The following is a 17,463-nucleotide window of genomic DNA, read 5'->3' as shown; positions in this document are numbered from 1 at the left end:
CTCTAAAAAACAAGATTATTTTGCCAATCGAAATGGAAATCTGACTCACCTGATTTGTTAGTTAACATCCATAGACAGTGAAACAAACAAACCAACAAAAAAAGTGGTTTTTATTGTATTTTTAACATTGTAAAACACAGGGCGGAGACACGATGCAACAAAAGTGTTTATCTGAGGAGTTGGAATAATCTGCATTTAGGCATTTATTGAGAGTTAAACTGTCTGATAATCTAATTTTGCCTGCAGAATGTTTGTGTGAGTAGATTTAATCTATTTATTTATTTTTTAAACCTGGCTGATCTTTAAAGAGCAGAACCAAACTAAACCTCTAGTATTTATGAACTTTTGATACAGCTTACAATGAAAAATCACAACAGTTATCTAAAATTGAAACCAGTTCTATAGTGGGACAATGTGAAAAAGCCCCTTTGCCTTTTAGTTATTAGGTAGTTTCAGTATTCGGATTAGTCTCAGATAATTACCTTCTTTGCACATTTGTAGCCTATTTTCTTTTTATCCAAAGTAAGTACGGTACTAGTTTACATGCCCAACCAAATTTGCACCTTTTGTATTAAAAGAAGGGGGAATGCAACTGAGATCAAACAGGATTAAATTGCCTGTTTTGTTTTATTTTTTAATCCTGTATCTTATATTTGATCACTTGAAGCTTTTCTACACCTTTTTGGGTGTTATGGTCTTTGTCCTTGATTTGCTTTCACTGCTGTTGTTATTGAAGATTCTATACAACATAGTCGGCATAAACTTAGTTTCCCCAACAAGCACAAAATACCAGTCAGACAACGTAGAATACTTTCTGGTGAAGTGAGGGCAGCTGAAATGTCAAGTATTTACCCTGAAGAGTAAATGCATTGAGTTCTGTGAATCACCCAACACACTCTTCAAAGGGACCCTCCACTGTTTGGCCTAAAACTTTTCAATTATACTTGTTAGAAAATCTATGCCTAGCATAACGCATGATTATGCACTGTATTCGCTTAATCAACTTTTAAAAATGGGACTACTTTACAGAGCATGCGTTCCACCATCTGTGAAATCACATGAGTGATGACATCACACAGCTCCATTTGCCTGTAAACATCCCATTGTTTCCTTTTGTAGGGAAGCATTCAGCCTGCTTTTTAAAATCATTCAGCAGCTTTTTTACTCACTTTGCCACAACTGTGCCATAGTTTTCCACAAGTTTGGAAACAAGTGATTGATTCCTCTAGGTCTTGCAATTTGGCTTGAAATAAACATCTATCAATTTTGGAGTGAAACATTCAGCCTGTGTTTTAGATCATTTAGACAGTTTTCTCGGTCAAAATGCCAATTTGTGCTGCTTTTGGTTGCTCTAAACAATCAGGAAATGTTAAAGATGACAACGTAACACTTTTTGTTTACCGAAAGAGAATAAAAACAGTTGTGACCCGAAAATAACTGTGACCGCAGGGGGAAACAGTTCCAACCCTGTGGTTTCATTGTCAACGATGAAGCAGAGAAGAAGAGCTCTCCTAAGGGTTATTTACTCTCCTTTAAACAGTACGCGGCTGACGATCTGATGGCGGAAGTTAAGCGAGTAATCACGGACTGTTGAAGACACGCAAATCCTGAGAAGAGAAGTCGTTTTGGATGGGAGTCCTTCAACAGTCTGTGATTTACTCACTAACTTCAGCTAAGAGCGTTATTTGGAGTTGTCACTAATCCTGGCTATTCTGTATTTGTAATACAGTATAACAAACGTGATCAAAAACGAACTCTAGAAAAAAAATATGTCTTTGGGGTCGCCAGAAATTCTCGATATCAAAATGGGGTCGTGATCCAAAAAAAGGTTGTGAATCACTGCCCTAAAGGATAAATTTGCTGACAAAAACTGGACACGTCTCTCACTTTGGTTGCTGCACTTATTGTCAACCTGTTTCTACAAAGTTTGTGTTTTAATTTGCATACTGACACATAAAATCATCCCATTCATCAAATATTTATTTTGGCTATTTCACCATGACTTACAAATGCATCCTGGCAGCCAGCTACCTTAGTTACCACGGTAACAAAACATACATCTAATGCTCCCTTAGTTGCCAGTAAATCAGTCGTGTTAAACATTAATATGATCGATGTTGGGTATATGAGTTCATATGGTCAATGTGTCACAAACTGTACACCGGTTTATGAGAAACTACTGCTAAAATCATATTTACTGGTTTGACATTTAAGTAAAAATGTAAACAAAGAGGTGGTTTGAAGGTTTGCCAGAGAATAGTTTCAGTCACACCATGAAACTTCCCCTCTGGCATACAGCGATGCGAAACGCCACACCTCACCATTGTTGGGTTCTTTAATAAAACACTTTGGCACTCGGTTTGAGTTATTATTAATTGTATTCAATAACCACAGCTATTAAATTATTACCAAGTCATGAAAAAAAAAATAACTGGTCTTTCTTGAGGGAACATAAGGGCCCTTAAATGAGGTGTGATCATTCCAATGGAGGTGAGGATCCATATTACAGCCTTTAAGTCACATTACCTCCTAATCCTTAAGAGACAGACAGGCTGATTGTCTTCATATATAGTCTGTGAATTGTTCTCTCTTAATGGGATTCAGGAAGAAAGTGAGCTGGCTGCAGTGCATGATGATCCAACTCTCCTCTCTCCTCACCTCTTCTATGTTTTAATCCAGAAATTGTATTTTTTCTCGTCTTTTTTGACTGCTTATGAAAACGAGCAGTGTTTGTATTTGATAATGAACCCTGTAAAATATATATAAACCCTTTCCTCATCCACAGATTTAATACGAAAGCACAAGTTTTCTTTTTTTTTTTTTTTTTGGTATTACTGGTGGGAAACGGGAATGAATTAAGGTGTTATTGATCCAATCGAGTTTTCCCAGCCACCCCTGGAGGTGATGAAGTCACGGTGGTGGTTCATGTGTGACTGATCTGTGCTTATATATTATTATTGATTCACTGTTTTTAAGAGGATGAGAGCAAAATGGACATTTTGAGAGGCTGAGTGTAAAAACAGCGAATCATTAAGACATTTCTGACAAACCGAACAGGGGTGAGTCATTTTAGTTCAAGGGTCAAATGTGAACTATGGTGATATCTTAAGAGGGACGCAGCCGAGCACTGGAGACAACAGGCATTTTTAACATAGTTGTGCCCTTTAGTTTGCACTTCTTTGGAGCATTAATGATATATAAATGATGTCAGGAACAAACAATATCAAAGCAATAAGTGCATATCATTCCCCCTGCAGAATCCTTACTCAAATGTTTTTGATTTTCCAACCAATTTGTATCTTATTTGGGGAATTCTTATCAAATGATTTGAGGAAAATTGCAGTATTATGGAAAAATTGAGGATTTTTTTTAATTATTCAAGATTAAAAATGCCTTCCATTGTGTACAAGCTTTGTGTAAACTGTGAGCACTGGTAGATATTTTAGAGTTACATTGAATTTGTGTATTTGGAGGGGTTGAGATTTCTACAATTGAATTAGTTGGTAATTTGCTTCTTTTTTTTTCCTGCAGGCCATGGATTTGGCCCCCGTGCCTTGAGTTTGACACACAGAGATAGATTAATAACAAACAAACAAAAAAAAAAGAAGAAATTAATCATAGTACATAATAAACATGGAGACAGTGAAACAGAAAGGGGCATAATAATGTGTCACACTGGAATGTCGAGTTTTCACCGTTGTCACGGGTCACAAAGTTAAAAAATAAATAAATAAACCAACAACAACAACGCACACAGTAGTTTCTGATATAGTTAAGCAATAATCTGGCAGCTGTGAGGCCTTTTCTGGTAAATGGTGTGAGAGTGAGTCAAATAGCAGTAAGTTCAGAGATCAGTGATGTCGAAACTGAGGTGTGGCGGTAATCGTGAGCAGCCGCTGACTGTGCGATAACTGTGCGCTGCGCCTTTAACTCAACCACAGGGAGCGCCGCGTGACGTAGGACGCACGCTGCGTGCTCAGTGCGAACAGGAAGTGCAGCGAGCTCACAGAGTCAAGCTGAAAAGTTTTATAAAGGAGAGCGCAGGAAGTCAAACACATCGAGTGTGTTTGCGAGTTGCATTAAGAAAAATAAAGTGCTTCATGTGTGATTGTTGTATAAAATATTACAGCTATTTTAAATGTAACAATATTATTTTTGGGTATTTTTATAAAATTGAACACCAAAATGTGTATCTCTTCATGTAATAAGGATATTTCACATGTACCCCTTCCTTATATCACAAATCTAGCTCCATTCTTCTTTAATGTTATTTATTCATATATATAGTGTCGTATTTGTGTATTTTGGGGTATTTCTGTTGTCGTTTTGCTTGTTTTTTTTATTACTGTGGGTTTGCGGAGTCATTTTTTGTGATTTTCTTGTTTTTTTGTGTACTTTCGTTGTCATTTTCTGTAATTTTGTATATTTTTCTGAGTGTTTTGTGTATTACTGTTCTCATAAAAATATTAATTTTTGGAGTATTTTTTTTGGTTTTTTTGGAGTATTGTCTGTGTTTTCCTGCAGTGTTCTAATCCTTTGTATATTTTTATGTATTCTTGCTTTTGTTTTGTATATTTTTCTGTCATCTTGTACATTTATTTCAGGGGCCGCATACAATTAGACCGAGGGCCGCATGTGGCCCCTGGCCTGCCATTTGCCTATGTCTGCTCTACAGAGGTGAAAGTAACAGATTGCTCACGTTACTGTATATGAATTGCTTTTATGGATACTTGTACTTTTTTGAGTATATTCTTAAATCAGTAACTTTACTTGTACTTAAGTATGTTTTAAAAGAAGTAAATTATTACATTTCTATACTCAACCTACTAAGTCATTTTTTATTTTTTATTTTTTATTTTTTCAAATGATCAATGGACATTGTGAAACTACAAAAAAATTAAATGACCCAACAACAATCACACCATAGCCGACCATGCAGATTAAAGGTAATGCACAGCACCAAAACAGCATTGAATGGAGGTTATTTTCTCAGTTTTAGAGTTCATAAATGTAGCTATACTCAGAGCTTTTTTCTTTTTTTTTTTTTTTTGAACTGAATTCATTGGTGTTATTTTATCTAAAAAAGATTTGGACATTTTGACGAACCTTTCATTTTTTACAGACACCTTTGTAGAAGTTTCAATTGTACAAGATTTGGTCGCTTACTTTTTAAGTTCATACATGAGATGTTTACTGTATGCAAGGGAATCATGGCAAGATTTATTACCAACATTAAACGTGGGTGGGGAAGATGAAAGTAAGTAACTATAGTAACTTTTACTTTGAGTACTATTTAATTGAGCTATTTTTTTGCGTGTACTTGAGTATTTTATGTATGACTTACTTGTACTGGTACTTTATTACAATTTCAATCAACTAACAGTACTTCTGCTTGAGTAGGATATGATCAGTACTCTTTACACCTCTGACCGTAAGAGCCATAGACATTTAGTAGGAGTTTGGTGGTACGGTATTTTATTTTGACAAGCCCAGGAGGATACAGTTTTTGTTCCTTCCGGGTAGCTTAATAGTGCCAAACAGCCCAACGGACACACCGTGGCTACTTGAACGAGGACGGGGGAAGCTCGCCCAAACAACCGGCCGCGTTGTCGTCGGTAGGTCACCATGCCACAGAGCCGATGCTGAACTTGGGTCCAACACGACCGTATTCACCCGCTCTATTGTGTTAGTGCGCGGCCACGCCCCGGCCGCACCGACCCAGAGCCCGAGAGAGAGAGCCAGCAGAGCAGGCAGAGCTGTCGGCTGCTCCGGGAGCCATGAGAGAGTACAAAGTAGTGGTTCTCGGGTCCGGCGGGGTCGGTAAATCAGCTCTAACCGTCCAGTTTGTGACGGGCTCTTTCATAGAGAAATACGACCCCACGATAGAGGACTTCTACAGAAAGGAGATCGAGGTGGACTCGTCTCCGTCGGTCCTGGAGATCCTGGACACAGCAGGGACCGAGCAGTTCGCCTCAATGCGGGACCTGTACATTAAAAACGGACAGGGTTTCATTTTAGTCTACAGCCTGGTGAACCAGCAGAGCTTCCAGGACATCAAGCCCATGAGGGACCAGATCATCCGGGTGAAACGGTACGAGAGGGTGCCCATGATCCTGGTGGGGAACAAAGTGGACCTTGAGGGGGAGAGGGAGGTCTCGTCCGGGGAGGGGAAGGCGTTGGCGGACGACTGGAACTGCCCGTTCATGGAAACTTCAGCCAAAAATAAAAGCTCAGTGGACGAGCTGTTTGCAGAGATAGTCCGACAGATGAACTATGCCTCAACTCCCAATGGCGACGACCAGTGCTGCTCGTCCTGTGTCATCCTTTAGTCCTGTAGGGTTAGTGGACTATCAGCAAGTTTCTGCTCCATTTTCACTTTACAATGGTAAGTTAACATCTCTATGTATCAAAGTACCCAACACTGACATTAGGAATTAGTTGGTTTTTTAAACGTCTTTATTTCCCTTTTCTATGTAATCCACCCATTATAAAGTTATTAGTTTAGAACAGGGATTCTCAACTGTGGGTCTGGGCCCAAGAGTGGGTCGAGAACAGCTGGTCAAAAACAAATAATACTTAATGCCTGAGATGGCAAAAGTACTAGTCTTTAATACGCAAAACAAAATTATACAGACTTAAATAAAAATAATATTTTTAATTTTTTAATTTATTTTTTTAGGAACAGGTCATGACATACCTGGAAGAAGTTAAGGAAGTAAATAAAAAAAAAACACCAACGATTTTCCAGTCTTGAAAAGTCATGGAATGATTTCATTGTTTTGGAAATATATCCTATAAAAATGTTTAAAGTCCAAAGTAGTAAAAGTGAGTCCACACACCAAGTATGGCTCCAAAAGACAGGTTTAATCAAAAAAAAATTAACATTTTGGCGCTCACGCCCTTCATCAGACATAGCATGAACGATGGGTACACTTCGTTCACACTAATGTGGTCAAAAACACCTCTGTGGTCATCATGTGACAAACACTGTAAAACATAATATATAATTCATATTGTTAAATTCATGTTTTACACTGTATATAGAACTACAAGATTATATATTGTTGTTTAAGAAAAAAAAACTTGCAAAATGGGCTACAATAACCGGAAATACGCAATCGCAGTGTATGCGAACTTCTGCTAAAATGTCAACACAGCAGAAAGCTGGTTAATTTAAAATGGATCAGAGAGTCTACACAACTTCCCTCACGGATTTGCCTATCCTACGTAAAGATTCAGTCGAACAACTCTACCCGTCTTCATCGGAGTCACAGGAATCTGCGACAACGTTCAGGAACACAGGTAATTATCAGACGTTTTATTTCTTAACAATGGCCGTGTTAGTGTTAGCCTTTGCTAAGCAACTTAGTTTTGCATGCATAAGTACATCAGATAAAGGCAATACGTTGATTTTGATATGTGTGTTTATCATTATAGATGCTCTTAAGGCTGACTGACGGTGCACGTTCGTGAACGCGCTGCTGCTGCTGCCGCTGCCGCCGGGAATCAATACGACCAGAATATCAGCGCAAGTTTGTGTCAAAACTTAAGTCATTCCATCCATCTATATTTGGACCAAGGACTTACTGTGTGTGTGACTGAAGGGATGATGTTGTATTTAAATAAACATATGTTTGTGTCCTCTTCTGTCCTAATATTGTGTTCTGCAGCAGGGCAGGGTATGTTTCTATCTTGGGGCAACAAAATAACACGTGCTGATGTTTGAAACTCAGAATGTGTGAATGTAAAGAGCTTAAATTATATGAAAAAAATAAATGTGTGTGCGCTAACAAGTAGGCATTGAACGATGAACAAAGTCGTCGTACAATACAGAATAAATAACTTTATTTACACAAAGGAAAAATAGATTTACAAACCATCTCATTATATATAAACATTTATTTTAAAAAGGATTCTGGGTTTTCTATTGCAAAGAGCCAAAGCCTGCCTCTATCTGCTCCAGAATCAACACCAGTCCAACCAGTGCTGTGGAGTTCATCATGAGCTGGAGGTTGTGGACCATGGATGTGGTCCTGGTCCGTGAACTGTCTCTCTGACTGCTCCATGGAAGAACATCTGTGTTAACATCTTCCTCCTTTTTTTCCTTCATGGAAGATTTAAAATATGAGTTCTTAGTAACAGTTTCATTTATTCATAAACAAATATAAATTCAAGTAAATGGCGTGTAATGATATTTCAGGATGGACCAACAGATAACATTGTTCATGTTGATGCACAGAATGAATTCATCTTACTGGAGATGAAGACGAGTTGACCTACAGATGAAACATTGGCTCCAAATCTATGTCAGTAACTCTGAAATGATTGCGTATTTCCGGTACAAAATGTGGAAGTTGTGAAAAAAGTATTGTGCCATTTTATGATGCAATATGATAGATACATAGTGGAGACAACTTGCATTCTTTGTGCCACATTTTTGCTACTAACCGTGGCACACTCACAGACCTCTGTTACACCAGCACACTGGAAAGGTACGCTCATTTTTGCGCTCTAATGGTCTTGAATAGATCTTCGCGGTTCAGAACTAAGTCATGGAAATTTGATAAAATCATTGTAGAAAAAAGTGTGGGAACCTTGAATGTCGCTTATGTTGGACGTGTCTTTTATTTTGAAAGAAACTTTTCTTTTGACAGGCATGCTGTAAAATGCATGTTGCTAGGGCTGCACGATTATGGTCAAAATGATAATCACGATTACTTTGATCAACATTGTAATCACGAGTATAATCACGATTATTTATCATATTAGGGAAAAATCTGTTTTCATTGCGATACTTTTTACCAAACAATATGTTTACAGTGCAATGCTAAGCTTTAAAATAGAGTTATAATGAAAGAAAACCTTTTAAAAAATGAATCCAAGTATTTACTGTGATGGACTGGTACCCTGTCCAGGGTGTACCCCAGCCTAATGTCCAATGAGCGCTGGAGATGGACACCAGCAGACCCCCGTGACCCTGAAAAAAAGGAACAATCGGGTCAGAAAATGGATAGATGGATGGAACCCACTCATTTAAAATGTACCAATGGCTAACTGAATATTACAGAGTGCAGATCCTGTATTTTAAATGTAAATATAGCCTTCGGTTAATTTAATAGTGGCAAACAAAATCGTGATCACGATTAAAATTTGATTAAATTTGCAGCCCTACATGTTGCACAGGAAAATATATAGATTTGTTTTTTAAAAATGTGTGTTTTCAACAGCTATTTCTGAAAAAACTAATCTTGTTTGGTTGAATTCTAAAAAAATTGCGATTTAATGACCATGGCAAAATGTGGAGCAGATGAGAACCTTTGGTTTAGAATACATGCATTTATATATCTGTATTGATGCTTTTCTTATTGCCAGTTTAAATGCCTGTAACCCATTGCTAGGGTTAGTGCTCAGCGTTACAGAACTTGTCTAGACATGAACTTTTTCCACCAACTGTTGAATGTGATCAATTCTCTACAGTTTTTTTTTTTTTTCGTACTTGTGTCTGCTAATTGGTGTTGACCTGGATTAAAACTAAAATAAATATGAATATGTGACAAACATCTTTCCTCTTTGTGTGCCAGTGTCCTGCAGTCAAGTCTGTACTGTTGAGCCCTTCTTCGTGTCTCTTCCCGGCCTTGGAGGAAAAACTAAAGGGAGGAATGCTGCTGGGGGACGGGAGAAGGAGGAGGGGAGCAACTGAGACGAAGGGAGGGGTCCACTCTTCAGGAATTCTGCTGGGTTGGAGTATCTGCGCTAGCACGATTCAGTGTCCACCACTGGTGTCAACATAGCGATATATATCCACCAACCCCCCCCCCCTTTTCCCTGCAGATCCAACTGGAACTAAATCCCAATGGAAAAAATGTGGAGAGAAACTCATAAATGGATATTTTACGTTTTAAAAGAATACAGAGAGAGTTTACGTATATTTTGCTAGGAGGCCTCACAATGTCTGGGAGAAGGTGTATATTCTACGCTGCCAAACCCCAGTCTGGAGTAAACGCTCCACAACACTCCACATTTTAGAACTTCTAACCCTCCAAAGTCAAAAGGAGGCGTCGAGTGCCACTTCTTCTTATTCTTCTTCTTCACCTCTTCTTCTTCGTCAGTGCAGGAGAGGACCCGAACTCAAGTGACACAACAGCGCTGCCCCCCCCCCCATCGCCTTTGTGTCCAGTGCCTTTCCAAAAAACTAATCACCTGTCAACATTTAGTGCCAACTTTTACTTGTTTCACCAAAAGAACCCATCAGCATGGCTATCCACAAACCCATGAGCTCCTTTTCTGGATAGTCCTGTTATGGGTGGAGGTTGGAACAAAGATATAACTACTGTAGGCTTTTTTGTTAATGGAATGGCAGTTTAACTTTATTTTATTTTTTTAAAAAAATGTCTGCCTTTTTAAGGTGTTTTTGCGATGTCTGCTGGTCTGGCAAAACTAATACACCTTGAAACACACAGGTACTGGACCCCCCCCCCCCCCCCCCCCCTCTCGCCATAAGAAACAGTACTTTTCTGCCAGACTAGCTAATCAATTAAAATTGTTCTGTTTATTTTTGTTTTGTTTTTTAACAACAACAAAAATGTGATGATGTACTGTTGACAAATCTAACCTGATTGTAAGTTTAATTTGATAACAGCCGCTGAACGGCGAGCTGAGTGTTTTAAAAGGAAAAAAAAAGACTTTTAATACAAACTGCATTTTTAAAAAAAGAAACTAGACTGTGTTTTTCTTTTTCTTTCTTTGTCGACATCTGTTCGAATGCAATACCGTAGTCGCTACTCAAGGTTTAGTTTGTTCGAACTGGGCAAGGTCACAGCAGGAATTTCAAATGTTTATAGGGACTTTGTGTCCTCTTAAAAAAAAAAAAAAAAAAAAAAAAAAGCCTGAATCATCTTGACGTGCAGATGGTTTGAGATAATCACGTAAGAAAAGAAAAAAAAGGGAAAACGGGCCTAGATGGACTACATCTGCATAGCTGAGCTTGGTCACACACTTTTGTATCATTTTTTGGAACACCAAATACATTTTTGGATTGAGAATGTTAAAGCTGCTCGACACAAAACATTTTTTATCAAAAAATCCATAGTATTTGAATTATAGATTAATAAATTGAAGATAATTTGCTCGAAAAAAAGATTTAAAAGGTTGAAATTGCTGCTCAAAAGTTTTTTTTTAATCTCCCTTGTAAACACTGATGTTTTCACCCAGTGCATTGTGGGATGTGGAGTCTCGTTGACAAATGCGTAAAAGTGTTTTTACTTAATTCTTACCGTGACTTCTTGTGGTTTTTCACCAGATGATAGTGATTCGCTTGACATCAGTTTTGTTCTTGTTTGTTCCTGGTATTCTCTGTGATATCGGAATTAAGTAAAAAAAAAAAAACACTTTAATGCAGCCGTCTCTGTGACTCCACATCCCACAATGCAATGCACAAACCTTTTTTGGTAATTTATGCCTTTTACGTCTTATTTTTGAGCAAATTATCCTCACTTTATTGATCTGTGAGGCCTTCACTGTTTTTATCTGATACAAAATTGTCTTATACTGGTTTTTGACTTTTGTCAGCTATAGAATCATTAGCTTGACAAAACTTAGCATGTGTAGATGACAGTATTTTCTACCCTTTGACGAAAATGCAACTCTACGTATTTACAAGCAGCATCTTAATGTGCTGTGCACTGTTGAAGAAATCCAGTGAAATGCTATTTGAGGGAAATGTCTCCTTACTGTGTGGGTGTTCCAGTGTTCTGTGCACAGAGCCTTGGCCCTGGCTGTGTGTGAGTGTGTGGGAGCAGTGCATGGTGTGATGTGGAGAGAGGAGGATGTGTCTGAGCGAGCCACTTATTCTGCCTCTGTTTACCTACTGGGATTACCTGGCCTGTACTGGCTGCTTACTGTGGAAATGGGTGGAGGGGGAGCAAGTACACAAATGAGTAGAGCTTCACATAAAGTCCGTTTTTTGTCCTGAGAAGAGCTGTGTTCTGACAGTTACCCTGTCCTTGAGTGTGTGTTTAGTTCTTACTCGTTTCTGTCATGCACTGGGTCATATCAGCACTGTGTGAGGTTTAGCAGGCCTGCCTGTGTTGTTGCTGTGCGTGCTTGTCGGCGTATGAAGTGGTGTCATGTATTCTTTGGCTTTGGGGCACAGAAAGGTAAAGAGTTTAATGCTAATGTTGCAGCTAACATGCGGTCAGGCAGTAGACTCAGTATTGATAAAGCTCGCTGATTTCACTGTAATATGTACAGTATGTAGTAGGGCTGGGTGATATAGACCATATTTCTTATCAAAATGGCCACATACGATATAAATCTGGATAATTTTACTTCAAAGAAAGTCTGACCGGATAGACAATTGTTCAATTTATTGACGAAAAATGCCACACAGGCATATTTATTAACAAACAGCTGCACAATATGGGCTTTTTCTCCTATAAGGGACAGCACATGTGAGTGAGTTCTGTAGTGTGGCTTGTTTAGTTCCATCCATCTAACTAAGCTTTTCATGCTGTTCTGAGAAGTAGTGAAAGCAGCGACTCCTAAAAGGAGTATTTTAATACGAATAAGCTATAAAATAAAAATATATCGATACAGGCGATATTGTAGTTTTATAGATAAAATAGAAAACTCGATATATCTTGAGTCTCCATATATTGCCCAGCGCTAGTATATAGGTATTTATTCCGATCTAAAACGTGAAGGTAACCAATTAGTGAGGATGTTTAACAACTAATGTTATAGAATTGTCCGATAACTCATCCCCCATATTTAGTCTGATTTTACCAATTAGAGTACACCAGTGTACAGAATACTAAAAACACTCGTGGTTTTTTGTGGCATTTTTGTTAATGTAACAGTCATTGATTCATTGGTAGGGCTGGACGATTTTGGAAAATAATCTAATTGCGATTTCTTTTTTCCTCAATATTGCGATTGCGAGTTAATATGCAATCATTTTCTCAAGGGCCTCTTGTCATGTATTTATCAATGAACACAAGCAATAAATCAATCTGTTTTATGATAAACCTTTATTTAAACCTTAAATAAATCTAAAATATAAACGTTAAAGCACAGATTACAACAATAAAGCAAACAAATCTGTGGCTTTACCTCTTCAACATATCTAACTAACTTCTCGTTTTATGAAACATGTAAACATGTGGACTGCTTCTTAAACACTCCCTGAACTTAACAGGACAGTACAAGACAGGATAAGAAAAAAAAATGTTTTGCTATTGCGAAAATGTCACAAATGCAATTAATCGTTCAGCCCTATTCATTGGCTAAATTAAATTCAAATTTTCCCATTCAAATATTATGACTACTTCATTAATACAGGTAACTGTGTTAATAATACTGACTCTGAGGGGCATCCTTACTTTCATTTATTATAGGAAATGCAGTTAATCTACAGTAGTTGTTTTTTTTATTGCTGAAGATCTAAGATTAACCCCAACCTACATTGTGTTGATAACAGTATCTGCTATCATGCTTAAACGAGGGCAATGATAAAAAAAGATTGACTTTTATCCAGGGTAGATATGAAATTGACTCGACTACATGGTTTTACATTGTATTTCCAGGCTGTTCTGCCGTGTAGAGAAAAACCAGTATGTTAGTATTTCATCTTCTGAAAGTTAGCGTGATTCATCCGCTGCTTTGTTTTCTTTTTTGTTGTTTTTCTATGACTCAAAAGTCTGTCTCACACCCTCCTTAGATTGAGTGCTGTCTATTTTCCTGCTGTGTCATGCTGGCCAGTCTGCTCAAAGATCCCGGTGTTGATTGTGCAATACGCCAAGAATTGGGACACTGAAACTTTACTCTGTATTCAGAGAAAACAGTTTATCTTAGCCTGGGTTACTGCAAAAGTGCACCCGCTGTGTCTCCTGCGGCTAGCGCACAGTTTGAATAACCTGCTGTGGTATAAACATCTGATAGCAGAAGAATTTGCCCTTTTAGACACACAGAGGGCCATTAAGTTTATCTCTAAAAAAAGAAGAAAAAAACGATTTCTATGGATCAAGAAGGTGAAAGTCTCCCTTTGCCCTTTTAAATAACACCACTCAGCTGTAAACCTGAATACGTTACCAGAACTCATGACTTGCTGCTTTTTGATAACAGCTAAATTAAAGTGCTATATAAATTAAGTTCATTTTAAATAATCCCCATTTGAAACAACAGAAATCACTTATTTTGAGCATGTTATTACTTTATTACATACAGTGGTTCCCAAACATCTCACAGTCCCGTACCCCTTCAGACATTTAACCTGAAGTCATGTACCCCCTATTCCTGCACACTTAAAAACTTCATAATGTAATGTCATATAGTATATACAGTACAATGTAGCCCTATAGCACTAATCTGGCCCTTTACACCATCAAATTCAGCTTGCAGGAGAAAGTTAAAAAGACAGAAAAAACAAATTATTATCCAGAATACCAAATAATTCAGTTGTAGATAAATCAGATAGGATATCTCAGATATCTAAATACACAAATTCAAAGTATATTTAACAATTATTGGAGAATCGCAATTTTCCCATGACCGCAGTCTTTTTAAATTTAAAATTGTTCAAAAAAGTCAATTTTACTGCAATTATTTAACACAATTTGCACAAATTAAATAAAAAGTGGTTACAAAATTAATGAAATTTGAAAGAGCCAATCCTGCAGGGACTGGTATGCCACTTATTGATTGGATATTGTTGGTGCCTTACATACTTTATGTATGATTTATACGTCGTGTAAAGTACAAACCTGGGTACATTAATCATTTTTTTTTATTATTTCTATTCACGTACCCCCATGACAATTTGCGTACCCCACTTTGGGAACCTAGGCTTTATTATATTAAATTGTAGTTAAGTTGTGTTTAAGTTATGCTTACTTGTAAAAATGTTAGTTCCATTAACTCTAAAAGAAGAACATGTTACACCAACTTAACATATTTAAGCTAGTAGAACTTTTTCTATAATCTATTTAATTACTTTGAACGTTCAGGTTCACAGTGTGTCAGAGTGCTGCTTTGCCTTTTAAAATGTGCTGTATTTTTTTTCCATGTATATTTTACTTATGGATGCTGGTTTTTGCTCTCGACGGAGAGGAAAATGTGTGATTTTGCAGATGGCCTGGCTTGTCAGTGGTTGCTGGTCATGGGAGACGGTCATGTGATGTGGTTGCCATGGTTAAGGGGGGGTTGGGATATGGTATGGCTGCTCCGGGGTGGCCTCGTGACCTATGGGAGCTTCACTCACTCACTGCTGGAACGATGACTGAGGGTGTGGTAGTGGACACTGTCACTGTGGTGTTTTTTTTTTTTTAATTTATTTAAATATTTCACCACCGAAGCCAGAGTTTATATATTTGAAGGGATTTAATAGTAGTTTTTACATCCCTAGGGTTATTTATTTATTTATTTATTTATTTCATGCTGTTAAAAGCAGTCGCTCTGACTGGGAGTGTTGCAACACAGCCACAGAGTGGGTGGTGTGTGTTTGCATTTATTTTACACAGGATCTAATCACTATATAGGCTCCTTGCTGAATTATAGGCTTCTTTTACGCTATGCGTCATCGTGCTATTTCTGAAAATCTACTGTAGTTTTTGTTCCTCGTCCTTATGATGAAGTTTAACCTGTGTTTTATTTCATGAATCCATTCCATTCACCACTATTTGCTTCTTTTATGACACTTAATATTTACCCTCTCACTCGAGGGCTGTTTTACTAATTCCAGTCAGTATTATGATTCTTTACTTTAGTACGGAGTATTACCATCACAATGGTAGTGTGTGTTTGTCTTTCCGTTAAAGCCTGAATGAGCTTTGTTTTTCCTCCCTCTTTGGCTTACACATGAACACACACACACACACATATACACACTAGCTGTTAACCTACATTGTGCTGCATTCAAACGCAGAGCGGTTCAGACTCCTGCAGCATTCCGACACCAGATTTGTGTCCAGGCACAGTCAGCAGAGGCATCACTCAGCTCTCCGTGCTGCATCAAGCATCTTTGTGGGGCGCAAACAACAAGACACACATTTTTATTTCACAATCCTCAGCTTTTCAACTTTTTAAACAAAGGAAATAAATAAGATTTGTGTCGATTTTGCTTTTTTTTTTGGTTTTAGTGAACTCCTTATAATTCTTATGCCAAGTCTGCTGGGCTTAAACAAGCACAGTTGGAAATTGAGACTCATCGAGACTGACATTCTTTCAGTTTCTCCACTCGACTCTGTTTTACTGTCAGGGAGTGGCCCTTCTCACTCAAAGCTGTCTGTGCCAAGACGGGAATGTCCCAGAATTCCTCTCATTCCTGTCCGTCTGTCAAATATGATGTCTGGACATGTCTCTGACCAGAAGTGAGTGAGAGTTGATAGACTTGTGGATATACTGTTAGAAAGATACTGGCAACTGGTGGCTAATTTTGTGCAGCCCCCCAAAACAAATCTCCAAAAATTGTATGTTTCCAGAAGTTGGAGATAATATAAAGCCCGACATAATACACAAAGTAACTCCCAAAACACACAAGTCGACAGCAAATTGCACAAAGTACACAAAATCCTAAAATACACAAACTGACTCATAAAACACAAAATGACAACAAAGAAAGACACAACAACCACTTAAACAAAATGACACGTCACAAAATAGCTCCAAAGACACACAAACTGTCAACTAAATTACACAAAGTCACAGGAAAATACAGAAAATGACCCCAAAAATGTACAAACCAACAGAAAAATATACAAATGTACAACAAAAACACACGCAATGACAAAAAACTGACGAAACCACAAAGACAAAAAAAAAAGACAAACCCATCCCTGCTGTAAGACTTATTTACGCTTGTTTTTTAGTACTTTTTCATTTTCAGATATTGCTACGATACACTTTTAACTAGTAAAATGGAGATTACATGGATTCAGAAATGAATGTAAAAATAAGCACTTGATTGATACGGTTTCACACACGCACCGTCACAACATTGATGTCATTGAGTAAACAGTCAACAAGTCTCCAAAACTGTTTTTTTATGGTAATCATCTAAGCTTTAGCTAAATAGAAGAATCCAGTTAGACAGGACGAGCTCTTTACAACTTCCTTTGTGTGGATTAGTGGCTAATAAGTCTGTGAGGGTCATTCAATTCATTATTTATTTATTCATTGTTTTTTTTATTTTATTATAATGTTAGGAAATCATTCAGCACAAAACCCTGCAAACTGATTACTGTACAGTTAATAAATTACAACATCTTCAGCTTCAAGAGAGAGTTTATTGCCACTTTTAATGACCGCTCTATGACAGTGTTTCCTGTGCTGAATAAGTCAAGCTTGGACTGAGAATGTATCTACTCGGCACATTCCTATATACTGTATATACTGTATGTATTTGCTGACTTTCCTGATAGTTTATATTACAGGTCAAAACCTATAAAACCCTGTTAGCTGTTCAAGCAT

The 17,463-nt window shown here is 37.6% G+C and overlaps 1 protein-coding gene across 1 annotated transcript; it reads left to right on the top strand.

The window, feature by feature from the left end:
* Nucleotides 1-5,520: 5,520 nt before the first annotated feature.
* Nucleotides 5,521-10,716, top strand: LOC114474725 (ras-related protein Rap-2b). Its single transcript, XM_028465205.1, has 2 exons — nt 5,521-6,385; nt 9,582-10,716. The coding sequence occupies exon 1, from the start codon at nt 5,778-5,780 to the stop codon at nt 6,327-6,329; it is 552 nt and encodes a 183-aa protein (XP_028321006.1). The 5' UTR covers nt 5,521-5,777; the 3' UTR covers nt 6,330-6,385; nt 9,582-10,716.
* The last annotated feature ends 6,747 nt before the right edge of the window (nt 10,717-17,463 follow it).

Source organism: Gouania willdenowi, chromosome 13, assembly GCF_900634775.1.
Source record: "Gouania willdenowi chromosome 13, fGouWil2.1, whole genome shotgun sequence".
Taxonomy (NCBI): domain Eukaryota; kingdom Metazoa; phylum Chordata; class Actinopteri; order Blenniiformes; family Gobiesocidae; genus Gouania; species Gouania willdenowi.
This window is presented reverse-complemented; position numbering and strand designations above follow the sequence as displayed.

Excerpts from the sequence above, each read along its gene's own strand:
- LOC114474725 (XM_028465205.1), top strand. The coding sequence starts at position 5,778 with ATGAGAGAGTACAAAGTAGTGGTTCTCGGGTCCGGCGGGGTCGGTAAA.